This window comes from Balearica regulorum, chromosome 1 (assembly GCF_011004875.1).
Source record: "Balearica regulorum gibbericeps isolate bBalReg1 chromosome 1, bBalReg1.pri, whole genome shotgun sequence".
Taxonomy (NCBI): Eukaryota; Metazoa; Chordata; class Aves; order Gruiformes; family Gruidae; genus Balearica; species Balearica regulorum.
The window spans coordinates 60,999,566-61,014,084 of NC_046184.1; the positions used below are offsets into that span (position 1 = coordinate 60,999,566).

The 14,519-nt window shown below is 43.1% G+C and overlaps 2 protein-coding genes across 3 annotated transcripts in view; one reads left to right on the forward strand and one right to left on the reverse strand.

Annotated features, from left to right (window-relative positions):
- C1H12orf75 (chromosome 1 C12orf75 homolog) overlaps window positions 1-6,548 on the reverse strand; it is a 42,953-nt gene extending 36,405 nt beyond the window's left edge. Inside the window, exon 1 of one of the 2 annotated variants that reach the window (XM_075754498.1) lies at window positions 6,277-6,548. In XM_075754498.1, coding sequence (XP_075610613.1) covers window positions 6,277-6,385 — 109 coding nt within the window. In that variant the 5' untranslated portion in view covers window positions 6,386-6,548. The remainder of the gene's footprint in view (window positions 1-6,276) is intronic. The other variant, XM_075754508.1, reaches the window with a different exon arrangement.
- APPL2 (adaptor protein, phosphotyrosine interacting with PH domain and leucine zipper 2) overlaps window positions 6,538-14,519 on the forward strand; it is a 39,270-nt gene continuing 31,288 nt past the window's right edge. Inside the window, exons 1-2 of the mRNA XM_075754307.1 lie at window positions 6,538-6,798; window positions 11,826-11,924. Of these exons, the coding sequence (XP_075610422.1) occupies window positions 6,745-6,798; window positions 11,826-11,924 (153 nt within the window). The 5' untranslated portion in view covers window positions 6,538-6,744. The remainder of the gene's footprint in view (window positions 6,799-11,825; window positions 11,925-14,519) is intronic.

A 14,519-nucleotide genomic window follows, 5' to 3' on the forward strand; every position in this document is an offset into this window, starting at 1 on the left:
GTGCTGTGCTACATACACAGAACAAAAAGAGCCCAAACAGCAAGCAGGAGGGCCAAAAGGGCTAACAGACTGTTGTGGTTGTCGCGGTTTGGCCCCAGCTGGCAGCTGAGCACCACGCAGCCGCTTGCTCGCTCCTCCCTTACCCCCAGTGGGATGGGAAGGAGAATTGGAAGAAAAAGGTAAAACTCATGGGTTGGGATAAGGACAGTTTCATAGGACAGCAAAGAGAGAGGAAAATAACAATCATACTACTAAAAGAATATACAAAGCAGGTGATACACGATGTGATTTGCTCACCGCCTGGAACCCAATGCCCAGTGCAACCCTGAGCAGCAACCCCTCCTCCCTGGCCAGCCCCCTCCTTATATACTGAGCATGACGTCATATGGTACAGAATATCCCTTTGGTTAGTTTGGGTCAGCTGTCCTGGCTGTGTCCCCTCCCAGCTTCTTGTGAAAATTAACTCTATTCCAGCTGAAAACCGTGACACTGGACTTCTAATGGGCCTTAGGATATTTTCCACTACATGTAAGTGTTATGACTTTATTCAGCTTTTTTAGCCCAAGCAGCCATAGAGAGATGCCAAGGGAAGGTGAATTAAAGGGAGAGATCACAGTAAAGACAACATGAACTTTGCGATTCTGTTGCTCAGAAGGAAACACAGAGTGCCGCACCTGGTTGGATCAGGTGATCTCATGACAAAAAAAATTAGGCTAAAAGCTGGTTTTAGACACAGTGACAACGTTAAGTGTGTTTCCTTCTGATATTTGGATTAATGATGTATTTTAAATACTACAAAAGAAGGGCTCTGAGTCAGTGTTCCCTCTGACACTAAACTGACAGTCCTACCTGCACATCCAACCTGCATTTGCAACACAGTATTCTGACCTTTGGTAACCTTTACACCTATTAGGTAACTTATTAGCATTTCATAAAGCAATTATATGCCAGGCACTAGATGTCTCTTATTTTAATCTACAGAATCATACCACATGCGCATTTCTTTGACGAAGCACTTGTATTATTCTTTCCGTTACTTGTTGCATTTGACAGTAAGATTTTTCACTAGTACCTCAGATAGATACCCTCAAACTCCATAGGATCATCACATGAAATAGGGAACATATTGGCTAGGTTAGGATAGGGAGCAACATACGTTACAAAAAGCACAGCTAAAAGGAGAGAGGAGCCTGTACCTTAGCACTTGTCCAAGCACTGCAAAAAACTGTAGACAGAAAGTAATAATATTAGCTTAAAATATGTTGATACTTCTTGCTACCGACGAACCACCCATTCTCTGCTTGCTCCTGTTCCTTGCAAGGCAAATGCAAACTGTTAAATCAGATGCCCTGCATCAGGCAGGCTCCTAGAGAGTGGTGCTACCACCACCCGAGGCCACACACCCCAGGGCAGAGGGAGGCATGGGGAAGCGGTGGCAATACCTCTAGCCAGTATTGTCATCAGAGTCTTCGGCTTTTGAAACCATATTTTTATTCTGGATCTAGATGGAGGCTGCTGCTGTACTTGGTTACATGAGGGAACTTAATTGTCCTTAAATTACATGAAATTAAAGATGGCAGTTACACCCTTCACCTTCAAAGAGATTTTAATTCAATCCATCCCACTAGTCAGTACATCTGTACATATCCATTCTGGCATATTGCTAATGTGTTTAATGGAAATAAACAAAGCCATGTGTTTTACATTAAAACAAAGAGCATGAGGTCTTGGTTACATGGCAATTAATAATTTCAATGGAATTTTATTTCAGCCTGGTATTATCTTGTGGGTCATACACGAAATCACAAGATACTCCTTTTCTATGTGTCCAAGAGTTCTCCTGCACATTAGATGCCCTATTATTAATTTAACCAGTAATTTATTCAGATACCATTCAAAAATTGTTTCAGGATGCTCCTGGTAGTGAGAGTAGTGAGAGTCTTTTTGAAATCTTTCACTTGTAAACAATTCATTTGAAGCAATTTATTGCTACTATCATTTAATATACCCTCTATATTTATGGAGGACAGCTGCACAACTTAGGCTAAATGATTACACTTCTAAAAGTTATCTGTAGTTCAGATTTCTCTGTTACTGAGCACGAAGAATGAGAATATTACACACTGTGTTAAATGCATAAATAGACTCAGCTGACTTAGCAAACATGTGACTAGCACACTAGTGCTCAGAAATTTGTGAAGTATAAGGTATGAAGCCAAAAAGGAAGTATAACACAACATGTTCTTTAAAGTTATAATGGAACATATGAGAAAGAAAACACAATGCAGTATGACTTACTCTGTAACTAGTCTAACCAGAAAAAATAATTATAGTCAGCTCTCCATTAATACTGGGTGGATTATCGAATTTGGAAACAAATTATGCTAGGGATGCACAACAGCTGCCTTGTTTCCAAACAGGCCAATTAAAGCTGGCAGGGCTTATTAACTTGGGCACAGCACCATCCAGGCTCAGCACTACTGCTTCCAGCCCCGAGCTGGCGCTGGGCAGTGAGGTGGATGAGCATTTGGGCAAACCTGGAAGCATGACACTGAGACCCCACCATCCTGCAGAAGGCACAGTGGTCCCCAGCTGCCATCTCATGCTGTGGTGCCTTCTGTCACATGAGCAAAGGCAGCCTGGGGAGGACCATACTTGGCTGGCTGGTTACCAAGGGATATTCCTGACGAGCCTACACAGGAACAAGACTGTCACACATAAAACCCCAAGTTCAAGTTCGAAGATGCACTAATTTCTGCAAAACTGCAGCAGTACTGGAAGATCTTACTTCACTTTGTCAAGAGATTTATACAGCAGACAAATCTTGAGCTTACAGATCAATCCAAACTTTCTTCTTTCCTTTAAAATTGTTCATTCTCTCAATGAGATTTTTGGGCTACATTCAGGCTTTTGCTGGAAAGATGCACCATCTTTTCTTAGAAACAGTACAATTAGTTCACGCAATGAATTACTTCATACTCAACGCTCAATTATTTATTGATTTTATTTGATACCATCAATTCTTATTAGTTTTGTAAGAAGTATGCATCAATTTCATTTTGGCTGATCTGGGGTTTTTACTTTAAGTTTTCACATTCTAAGAGGCATTTATTTTAACATAATCAAGTCATCTGTAGGTTACAGAATACGCACATAAAAATTAATTGGACTGCTTACTTGAAGTGTTCTCCAGTTCAGTTCATATTGCCATGACAGGTTTTTTTGAACATTCAGGTGATTAATTCTAGGTACTGTGTCTGCTGTTTCCCTATTCTCTTCCCATATGTACAATGTTCCCATTAAATTTGACTTTGACGAATAGCTATGAGAGTGCTTTTCACTAGCAAGACTTTTTGTAGTAATTGAGTATTGCACTCAATACCTGAATTTAGAAGACAGGAGCTGAAGTGGGGTTAGTCTGCTGCTAGCACTGCCCACTGCAGTGAGCAGCTCCTGGACCACATGACAAGATAAAACGCTGTGCCGCTTCCCTTCCAGACAGGGATAAAAAATACTGTACAATATAAAGCTACCAAGACAGCTCTGAAGAAGCTACCTTGGCTATCAGATGCAGCACAAGTACCACAGAGCACCCCAGAAACATGCCACCTGGAGCTGGACTGGCCAGGCTGTTCCCAGTACCCTGCTTAGGCTTGGCAGCCCAGCACAGCAGCATTGGTGCCATGCACAGAAACCCGTGAAACTCAGAGACAGCATCTTCTTATGTCAAAGGCTTAGACACCCCCTATCCAAAGGTCTGCCTATACGCAAATGGACCCAATTTTTTTATAATACCACTACTGTTGTATAAAGATACTGTTGAATTGCTTGGTGGTAGTACTATGGATTATTTTACTTATTTTAGAAACATTATTTGGAGCTGCCAAGACTGAAGAATAATTCTTGAGACCTAATAAAACTAGGTGACTGGGAAATTAATTGCAATTATCAGTAATACAAGGAAAAGGTAATTACAATTATCAGTAGGCAAGATTTTCTTTTAAATTCAAAACCAGCTGGACTGTAGTGGGAAAGTTCAATAAAAATGTTTTGATCACTACAAAAAAGCAATCCACCAAGTTTATAGCTGTGTAAGTAATGATGCAGAAAAGAATGACAGATAGTAAAACCATCACCCTTCAGTAGTTACTGAAGTGCTTTTTGTTTTATTTAAATAACACTAGTAGAACCTGTTCTAGAAATAGGTGTCCTCAATTTTGGAATGACAACAGGCTTCTACACTTGAACCTTAGACTAAACAAAGCCATCAAGAGAAACAAGATAAGACCTTAAAGGTTATAGCTCTTGGGAGGGAAGACAATGTGAAATAAAAACACAAACCACACCGATGTTTTCTCGGTGAAGGAAACACTTCAACCCAATGGGAAAGAACTGTTGCTGAACTATTTCAAGACTAGAAGGGGAAAGAAAAGGGCAGAATTGTAATAGAAGTATTTGGGAAATATTAAAAAATGCCCTGAAGCTACTTTAGCAGATATAGAAAATCTGATAAAGCGTGGTCTTGTCTTCCTCACTGAATTTCAAATAATGTTTTAAAAATCTCTGAAGAAAGAAAAACAAGACTTTAACACAAACTGACAAAATTGGCTCAGAAGCAGTGATGGATTCTTAAGTCTAATGCCGAGCTAGTGCTGTACTTCATATTCTGTAGGCAAAAAAAACCCCAAATCTCTGACCACTTTTGACCATTATTATGATAAAGCCATATCTATTTTTGTTTTCTCATTATGTAAATATATACTGTCATACTTGATATTTTTGGTATTAGCTAGTGATCTTTATTATGGCTCAGCATCTTTATTCAGGCAGGAAAAGTGGACTGAATGTGAGAACTCTGTTCTTACTCCAGGGCCTGGAACAGGGAGTCCAGCTTCAGGACCAGTGCAGCAGAGTCATACCAAGGCAGGCTTGGCACATTGGGTTAAAGGTCCCATCATGAGCTTCAGAAGCAATACCAATCAATGTCAGACCCACAGTACTATCTGAGCCAAAATTACAGGGTTCAATGAGCACTTCTCATACATAATAAAAGCAAACAATCATCCAGCTGATCTGCAAAACTTTCCTAAGGCCACTTGCTTGTGTACAGTCTTTTAATCAGACAAAAAATAAAAATCTGTATTAGCTATCACCTTTCTTGCCACATTAAATGTTCACCATTGTTTAAGAATGACAGGAGTGGAAAAATCCACTGGGATTTAGACACAAAGAGCAGGCACTTACCATAATGGCAAAGCAGGTCAATCCTAATATTCAGAATTCTTTTACAACTCAAGCTGCATGTTTTTTAAAAATTATTGTTCTTTTAAAAGAGGGCAGCAACATGCATTATCTGAAGACTGAAATTTCTTCTAAGATGGTAACACCTTATCATTTTACAGCCAATATTTTTGTTTGAGTATTCTGTTTAACTGGCAGGATTCTTCCTAAACTCTTCAAAAATGTTTTTTTCTTAAACGGGATTCTGGTTTTGAGTATTTCCATTTTTGTCTTGGGCCACACTGGAACAACAAAGGCTACAGCTGACAAGCATGGAGCATCTAATCTACAGATCAGTAGCTCTGGACTTTTAGAGAAACCAAGGCATCCGAGAGCAGGGGCCACCCTTCAAAAACATGAACATAATGAAATACTCATGGATCAACCAAGACTCTGCTTACTTTGAAAACATTAATTCAGATGCTTAGTTGAACAAAGCTAATGTCCAAATGCCAAAGTTATCCACGCAATTAAGACAGCAATGAGACGGTAATAAAAACATGGCTTTGTACATAAAGGACTAGTAACTTAAAACTCGTCCCTTCCAACCCCCCAAGTGGAGGGACATGGCTAAGTGGGTATTGACCTGCCTGGCGCACTCTGTGGTCCCACAGCTTCGCTTACAGAGTTGTCCATAAACAAGAATGAATGCAGATGCCACAAAGGAGGGCCATTTCTAAGTGGGTCTATCTTAGCCAGTGGCTTCACTGGTCCTGGAAAGTGGCCGAGGCCCTGGGATGCTTCTTCGAGCCACCTGGGGCTCCAGTAGCCTGGCTGGCCCCGCCGGCAGCCCCCAGCCCTGCGGTGCCCCTGAGGAGCTGGGACACCCCGAGGGGCACAGCAAAGGGCTCACCCACAGCTGGAGGTCCTGAAGCCCCACAGGCCTGGGCTGGAGGATGAGATCTTACCCTCGTTTCCATCACACCCACGCACCCTAACAGCCAAGGAGATCACCCTCAGCAAAGTGGGGGATCCCACTGCCCCTGCTGCACCCACCTTCCCGCCACCCTACTGTCCAGGGGATGGAGCCAAGAGCGGGGCTGTGGCAGGCCATTACTGCCCCTGCTGCCTGCGGCTGGGGAGGAGGGGATAGGGCGTCCTCCATCTGGGGCCTCCATCCCCACGGGCGAGGCCGCCGCAGCGCCGGCCAGGCCCATGGAGTTAATGGCGGCAGGAAGCCACCCCCCGCCTGCCGCGTTCCCTCCCGCCGCCGGCCCTCCCCGTGACTCGCTTCCTCCGGCGGACGGGAACTGGGAGGAGTGAGCGGCCCCGGACGGCCGCCCCCACCCCGTCAGCGGAGCCAGCCAGCCAGCCAGCCAGCCGCCGTGCCCCGCTGTCCGCGGAGAGCCGCGGCCGCCCCCGCGGGGAGGGACGCTGCCGAGCCCCGCCGCCGGGGCGTGCCAGCGCGCGTCCGCTGTCGCCGAGCACCCAGTTGCCTGCGCCCAGCCGCACCGCAGCGCCAACATGCCCGCCGTCGATAAACTCCTCCTGGAAGAGGCTTTGCAGGACAGCCCGCAGGTAGCGGCCCGCTGCCAGGGGCGAAGCTGGGGCGGGGGGCGCAGCTGCGCCGCGACCGCTGCAGGGGGAGAGTCCGCCCGCCCGCCGGTGTGACGCACCTGAGCTGGCGGTGCCGGCGGGCAGCCCGCTGGGTCCTGCAGGGCCGGCGGTGGGTTGACACCTCCGGAGGGTCGGGGAGTAGCCGTCCCGGGGCGGGGAGAGGGGTGTCAGCAGGCGGTGCAGGAGGGTAAGGCGGCGGGGCAGCGGGGCGGGCTCCCGACGGACGGAGAAGTGGGTCAGGGTGACTTCGCCTGTCGGAGCCGTCGGGACGCGGGGATGCTGTGAAGTAGGTAAACGATACCCGTGTGGCACCGGAGGAAGGCTTTGGTCTCCTACTGGGCTTATGTCAGTGAAAAACAAGCCGTGTCTACTCCTAGGGACCTCCGGGGAAGAGGCCCGCACCCCAGCGCGGAGGGGCAGGGTGTGAGGAGGTCGGGGCACTGCACGCTTGCTCCTCACCTCCCTCAGAGTGACCCCTCCTTTGTTTTTTCCTCATGCTGGCCCATCTGGGGGTGCGCTGGCTGACTATGAGGGTTGCCCCGAAGGGGTGAGGTGTGTTGGGGAGGGATAGGTGCACGTGGCTCCATGCCCTGTCTTCCTCCGAGGTCCCTGTGGGAAAGGGAGACTTCTGCTCTGTAAGTCACCTGGCCCTGGTGACAAAAGTGGGCTGAAGGAATGTCACCGCCAGTGTGCTGCTCCTTCCCACTCGGGTCCCAAGGGCAGTAGTTCAGATACAGGGTGTTCCTGTGGGGATAGACAAGGCGAGGTAGATCCCACCAAAGGTGACCTCCTTCTGAAGGAGTCTGAGAAACGAGGACAGGTGGTTGCCGCCATTTTCTTCCAAACCCCTGCAGGCAGGGGAGTACGTTTCTGCCCTCACCTCTGTGCTACGCCCAGCCTAGTGTAGCGCCCTGTGCCCCACTGCTGGAAGCCATGATACAGCATTGCTGCAGAAATGACCCCTGATGACCGTGGAAACCCCACAGTGAAGAACATGCCATGTTGTGATGTTTTCAGGCAACACAGAGGTGTGAGCCTTGAGAGCTGGGAAAGGAGGATGGAAGGAGGGAAATTTGGGTGGAAGCGAGAAGTAAGGGGAAGGGGAAAGAGTGGAAATTTCACAGAGGGGTGGGGAAGGTGCACTTGAGGGCAAAGTGTAGCGCAGAGATACAAAAGTAATTGCTGAAGCAGGTAAGAAGGGAGGGCAGGGTGGATCAGCATGGATCCTGCTCCCAGGTAGCCCTTTGTTGTAATCCTAACTCGCTGCCTGATGGATCAGGAGGAGGAATGAATAGGTAAGCTGTGGAGCAGATTGCTGAAAGGTGTTACGGAGTCTGTCAAGAGACATTTTGAAGGAAAGATTGGACGTGCACCTGTCAGGACTCAATGAGTCTTAGGGCTCATCTTGATCACCTCTTCTTATCCTGTTTTTATATAATTCCATGAAATCCAATCCTAGTAAGAATGATTTTCATCATCTGTTTAATATGGTGTATGTGGAATCTTCTTCCTTGGAGATTTTCAAAGCTAGACTGGAAAAAGTGTTGAGTAATCTGATATAACGTCAGAGTCAGCCCTGCTTTGAGCAGGGCTTTGGACAAGGTGACCTGCAGAGTTCTTTGCCAGCCTGACCTGTTCTGTGTTCCACAGTTTACCAAAATGTGCTAGATTTATTATGAGTGGGTTTTAACATTTTTGGTATTAACATCTCTGGTGCATTCTGGAGCTGAAGAACCTGACACGCAGCGTAAGTGAACTCATTTACCTCTTCCGTCAACACCTCCTTCAATGATTAAAAATGTAACACTGACTGAAAGCAGCTGAACAATGCACTGAATTGAATTTGGAGGTCTTCATCTTTCTTCTGACCTGAAATGAGGGTTGTTAACATCTCCTTTGCAATTACTGGAAATACCAGGCTGTGCGAAAACCTGAGTATTTGCAGGATGTTTTGGCTTGATTTGGTCATTACTTTTTGTTCAAGTCCTATAACTTTGAGAGGGAGGGGCATTGTTTATTTTTTTATAATGGCCCAGTGTTGCTAAAATCTATTTTTTCATGCAAGGAAGCAGATTTTTTTTTCCTAGTCTTTTATATTTTTATTACTTTTTTCTTAGGGAGATCTTCAGATTCACAGCACAACAGGGGACCTCTGTGAGCTGGATGCTACAAAATCAAAGGAAAAAGGCAGTCTCTGACCCACAGAACTTAGAACATGGCAGCTTATGTGATCATTCACTTCTGCATAAAGTGACTTTATTCTTTTCTGCCTGGTGCAGTCACTTACAGCAATGCAGAGAGATGGTAAAATGAGGATATAACCTCACTTTGTATAAACTACATGAAGTATGTAAATTACAAGCCAGACAGAAGAGAATTAGGCCAAAGTTATTTCTTCATCAGTTTTCTGAGACTTGATTTCTCTCTCTCCAGCAATATAGTACTTTTGTCTTGATTTGTCTGCAAGCACTGGCTGAAAAAGGCCACAATAATTGTCTTAATTTTGAAGTGTTTGGCCATAAAATAGGAGAGAAATTTACGTAAGCAGTCATGCTAAAGCCAAGGAAAATACTTACATGAAAGTAGACTTTTTTTTCCTGTGTTTCCAGAAGCTGAGATAATGGTGCTATTAATGAGGCCTCCTAAATGTTAGCTGAATATTTGGATTACTGGTTTATTTCAGCAGCATTAGCTGCTATTCCAGAATTTGTCAAAACAGCAACAACAAAAATATACGCATGCTGGTATTTTGTTGCAGTGATTTAAAATGGTGTTCTTAAATATAAATGTTTCCAAGAATAACTTCCAAACTGCTTGAATCATTTATTGTTTTTATTATTTTTGAACAATGTGCTAATAACTGAGGCCAAGACTTTCAGAAATTATTTCCCAGAGCTGTTCTACTTCAGTCCATATTTAGACATCTGAAACACTGAATCTGCAAAAATTCAGTAAGATTTAGGAATCTGGCTGACATTAGTGTGTTTGGAAACCTTTTCCAGCATGCAGAAACGTGTGATTTGTAGCCTACTTCAGGCAATTTCTTTTTAATTTTTAGATCTTGGCTTGAGATTTGTGTTGATAAACATTGTGTCAAATTTTATCATTTTTACCTTCCCCATATTTATTTTTTAATCATCTTCATACCCTCTGCATTTCATGTGCCGTTATAACCCAACACAGGGAAAATGAGCACTGTGGAGATAGGAGATAATTTGCTGGCATTAGTTTTACTTGTTTTAATGCATCATTCAAGATAAAACATTTAAAACAGATATTTTGAAAAGCAGTATGTTTTCAATTACTGAAATAATAGCTTAGTGTGGAAAACTTTCAAAATCATGCCACTGTCCTTGTAGGGAGGTTCTGCACAAAGGTCTTTTATAAGTTTGAGTTCCTGGTATCCATTTCATTGACTTGGCCTTCTCTGCATTTTTTGGTTTTTATGTTCTCTTTATTTGAAAACAGTACTTTGTGTTGCGTATCTCCTTACATGCTAAGATCTCAAACTAGTTTCCCAAATGCATTGACTGCCAGTGTCTCTAAGGTAGGAAGTATTGTAGCAGCTTAGCGCGTTAGACTGAAATGTTGAGATCTTTAGAGTTATTGAAAGTATGGAAGTACTCCCTTGCAATGTGTAGAATGGAACCCATGGACTGACTCCCAAGTCATGTACTTTAACTGCTGAGCAACACTAATTTCTGGCTTAGATATTCTCGGCAGAGATGAAATGACAGTTAATCTTAGGCCAGGGTTCTTGAAGGATGCTGATCCCGAGTTTTTCAAGGCAACCGTAAAATCTAGGCAGAGAGTTTTGCAGAGAAGAATAACTGCTAGGAGGAAGTACATGTGCCTTCTGTTAAAACAGTGGAGCAACTTAAATCTATCTTAAAGCTTTGAAATAAATTTCCCAGATTCGAACCTGGATACTTCGGGTACATTAGAGAGTCCTGTAATAGGAGGATAGATAAAGCACTTGCTCTGTTACAGGACTGACATCATTATTAAAGTACTGGAGTTTATGTGTGCCCCTCACATTAGCAGATGAAAGTAGTTTATGTCATATAAATTAGGTAGCTGTACAGATGGAAAGACATTGCCAGTTAGCATCAAATAGATTTGATTTAGTAAAGTTAAGACTAAGGATGGATCACAACTTTGTTAAAGGGACAGCCTTCTCTCTTTCATTATTGTCTTGATCTAGCAAATTCTGGAGCTCAGCATTATTCTGAGATATCTTTGTTTCCCATCTCAGGAGCTGTGTCGCAACATAATTCTTTGTTCCTGATGATTCCACCAAAACAAACCAACGGAATTCATGTCTTTAAGATAACATAAGTCATTATGCTCTTTTTTCCTCCCATTTGCTGACAAGGATGAGCTAGCAGAATGGAGAAAGTACAGGGTATCTCTGAGTGGGTGTATACTTCTGTGCCTGTTGTTATGGATGAACACTCAGTTGTTTGGTCTGATTATGTTTGATTATGTCATCTAGCTTTGGCAGTGGCCCTTTAAGAGTTGCTCAAGACAACTGAGAGTGAATAATACTCTGTAAATTATCTCATGGAAAGGGGTGCTTTTAGTGCAGTCTGACGTTAGAGAAGTAAAGTGAGCAAGCAGTGGTGTTTGACAGAGAGTCCTTAATGTGCTTTGGATTACTATAGTCAGCAGGCAGATATTCAGGATTTTTTACATTCCTGATTACCTTGGAAGGAATGTCTGTTAGTTACAGCAAGAGACTGGGACTCGGAATTTGGCCACAGCATTTTATCACTTCACTTCCTTATGCCTCAGTTTACCTATCCATAATAGAAGGACTAATTTCTACATGTTTTTAGATTCTGAATAAACAGAATAATGCAAAGTTCAAGGCTTATTATTTCTGATTGATTTGTATTTTTTGCTACCATTTATTTAGAGTTGTTTATGATTCTTTTTAATATTTTTACTTGGGACTAAACCAGTTCGCTTTTTTTCTTTCATTGAAGACTCGGTCTTTGCTCAGTGTATTTGAAGAAGATGCAGGAACCCTTACTGAATATACAAACCAGTTGCTTCAAGCAATGCAACGAGTCTACGGTGCTCAGGTAATTTTTCATTTGTGTTTCTTTTGTTCCATGTGCAGAAGAAGATAAATTGCTATTATGATGCTGTTATTTACATGAAAGTTGCCAAGTACCTACACTTATTGTGGTTTAAGAGGAGTTGTGGGTGTTTTCCATCTGATATCTCACCCCCTTTACGCCTTGATGTTCAGAAATCATACGCATGAAAAAAATCTTACCTGCTTTGTCTATCTCTAGATAATTAATAAAAGAAAAACTGTGGTATTTCCTTACCTTATGGTACATTGGAAGGCCGACCGTAACAAAATTGCTTGCCTAAACGTAGACACAATACGCAGATAGGTATTCACACTGACTTCAAGCATCTAACTTGAATGCTGTGACTTACCATTGGAAGGAACTGTCTATGCCCATTGATTACAGAGAGAATGTACAGCTGGAGTCATATTTGAGTACCTAAAGTAGTCAGTGTGAAAATACAGGACCAGGAGCAGAAGAAAAATAACATTTTCTAAAGTGTTAGAAACAACAGCTTTTCTATTATTAAGCCGGTAAATCAGAGGACGCAGAAGGGTGAGGAGAATGGGGGTATTTTGAATCTACTGGAAGACTGAGTGCCTGATTCTTATGTTATCAGGAATCAGTTCTGCTATAAAACTACTGCAAGTGTATGTCCGTTTGGTGGGATTACTTTTCTGGGTAACTGATAGTGTGACTTAGAAGAAAGAGCCATCTGCCCAGGACCTGCCTACCTACACCTGGAAGATCCAGCTACAGAGAGCTTCAGGGTCGTCATGTCTTGTGCAAATGCAGAGTACTTGGAGCCTTTCAGCACAGCTCAGATACTTAGAAAACAATACAGCACATAGCCAGGGGCTGGAGAGGTGACAGGAAATCAGCACTGAAAGTCAATGATAGGCACTTTGGTGGAGTCATTGAGCTTTAAGGGTAGCAAGAGTGTGGGTAAGTTGGATGGTAGAAATCTGAGACAAAGGAGCAGGTAGGATTGAAATAGGTGAAAGAAGGAAATCAGAGGATAAATATGGCTTGATTATTAAGTGTCTAGCTTGTGAACTACACGTTCCTTTGCCTGGTTGATGCCTTTTTAGGATGGCATTTTAGGAAGCATGAAAAAATGCTTTGTCTGCTTTTGTTTGCCTCTTCCTTTCCATCTCGGTTTTTAACCTTCTCCATTTCTGTTGCCCCACAGTTATGACATTTCCTCTTTCTTCTCACTGTCTCAGCGCATTTACTTATCTGTGTTTTGCAGTACTACTGAATCTTCATTTTCCCAGCACTTCTTGGCCACTTTCTTCCTGCATACTTTCTGCTCTACTTTGATCTAAATATTCAGTCAATTGTGAATATTGGATGTGTTCCTTGAAATACTTCATCAGATGGTCGATGCCATTTTGAGATGGGAAGTGCATAGCAGTTGTTTTAAGTCGAGCTTTGTAAGGATGTGGAGGAGGGCACCCTACACCACCATTGACTTAGGAAGATTCAGGTTTAGTGGCCAGTATTAGGGACTTTACCAAGGACGTTGGCTCAGCATTTAGTGTTATTAGTGTTGTTGCTTCTGCTATTAATTCCATGGGAATCACTGTGTGTTGTGGCTTCAGTTTGGGTTTGTGGTCTTGGGATCCCCTAGTGGCAAAAAAATGACATTGCAGTAACAAGAAAGCATAAGTAGATCATATTAATTATGTAAGTGGAAAAGAAAATGGAAATATTTTATCTTTTTTTTCTAGACACTTTTTAAAAAGTCTTGCTATTTTTGCATGAGATAAAAAATACATTAAAATTGGAGCAAAAGTCTGTTTTTTAGATAAAAATTAATGGAAGTAATTCATCCATATATGGTGGTTAATATCCAAGAGAATGTTAGTGTTTTATAGGCTAACATTGATTTCTGACTAATTTACCGAGCTTTGCAAATATCAATATTTCCTTTTAAGAGCTGTTTCTGAGTATTTCAAAGGAAGACATGCTTTGTGACTGAACTCACCCTCAATTTTTGAGAGGTACATACCTTATTACAAAACTTTGATTGCAGTTGCCATAATGTCCTGGTTTTGGGTGGGATAGAGTTAATTTTCTTCCTAGTAGCTGGTGTAGTGCTGTGTTTTGGAGTTAGTGTGAAAACAAGGTTGATAACAGGCTGATGTTTTAGTTGTTGCTAAGCATTGTTTACAATCAAGTGAAGGACTTTTCAGCTTCCCAGGCCCTGCCATCGAGGAGGCGTGAGCCTTCCGCAGGAGGTACACAAGAAGCTGGGAGGGGACACAGCCAGAACAGCTGACCCAAACTGGCAAAAGGGGTATTCCGTACCATATGACGTCTCATGCTCAGTATATAAGCTGGGGGGAGTTGGCCGGGGCGGGCTGCAGCTCATGAACCAACTGGGCATCAGTCAGGGGGTGGTGAGCATTACTTTTTTTGTATGTACTTTTATCCTCATTATTATTATTATCTTCCTTTTCTGTCCTATTAAACTGTTTTTATCTCAACCCACAAGTTTTACTTTTTTCGATCCTCTCCCCCATCCCACTGTGGGGGGAGTGAGCGAATGGCTGTGTGGTCATTTTAGCTGCCTGCCAGGTTAAAACACAACAC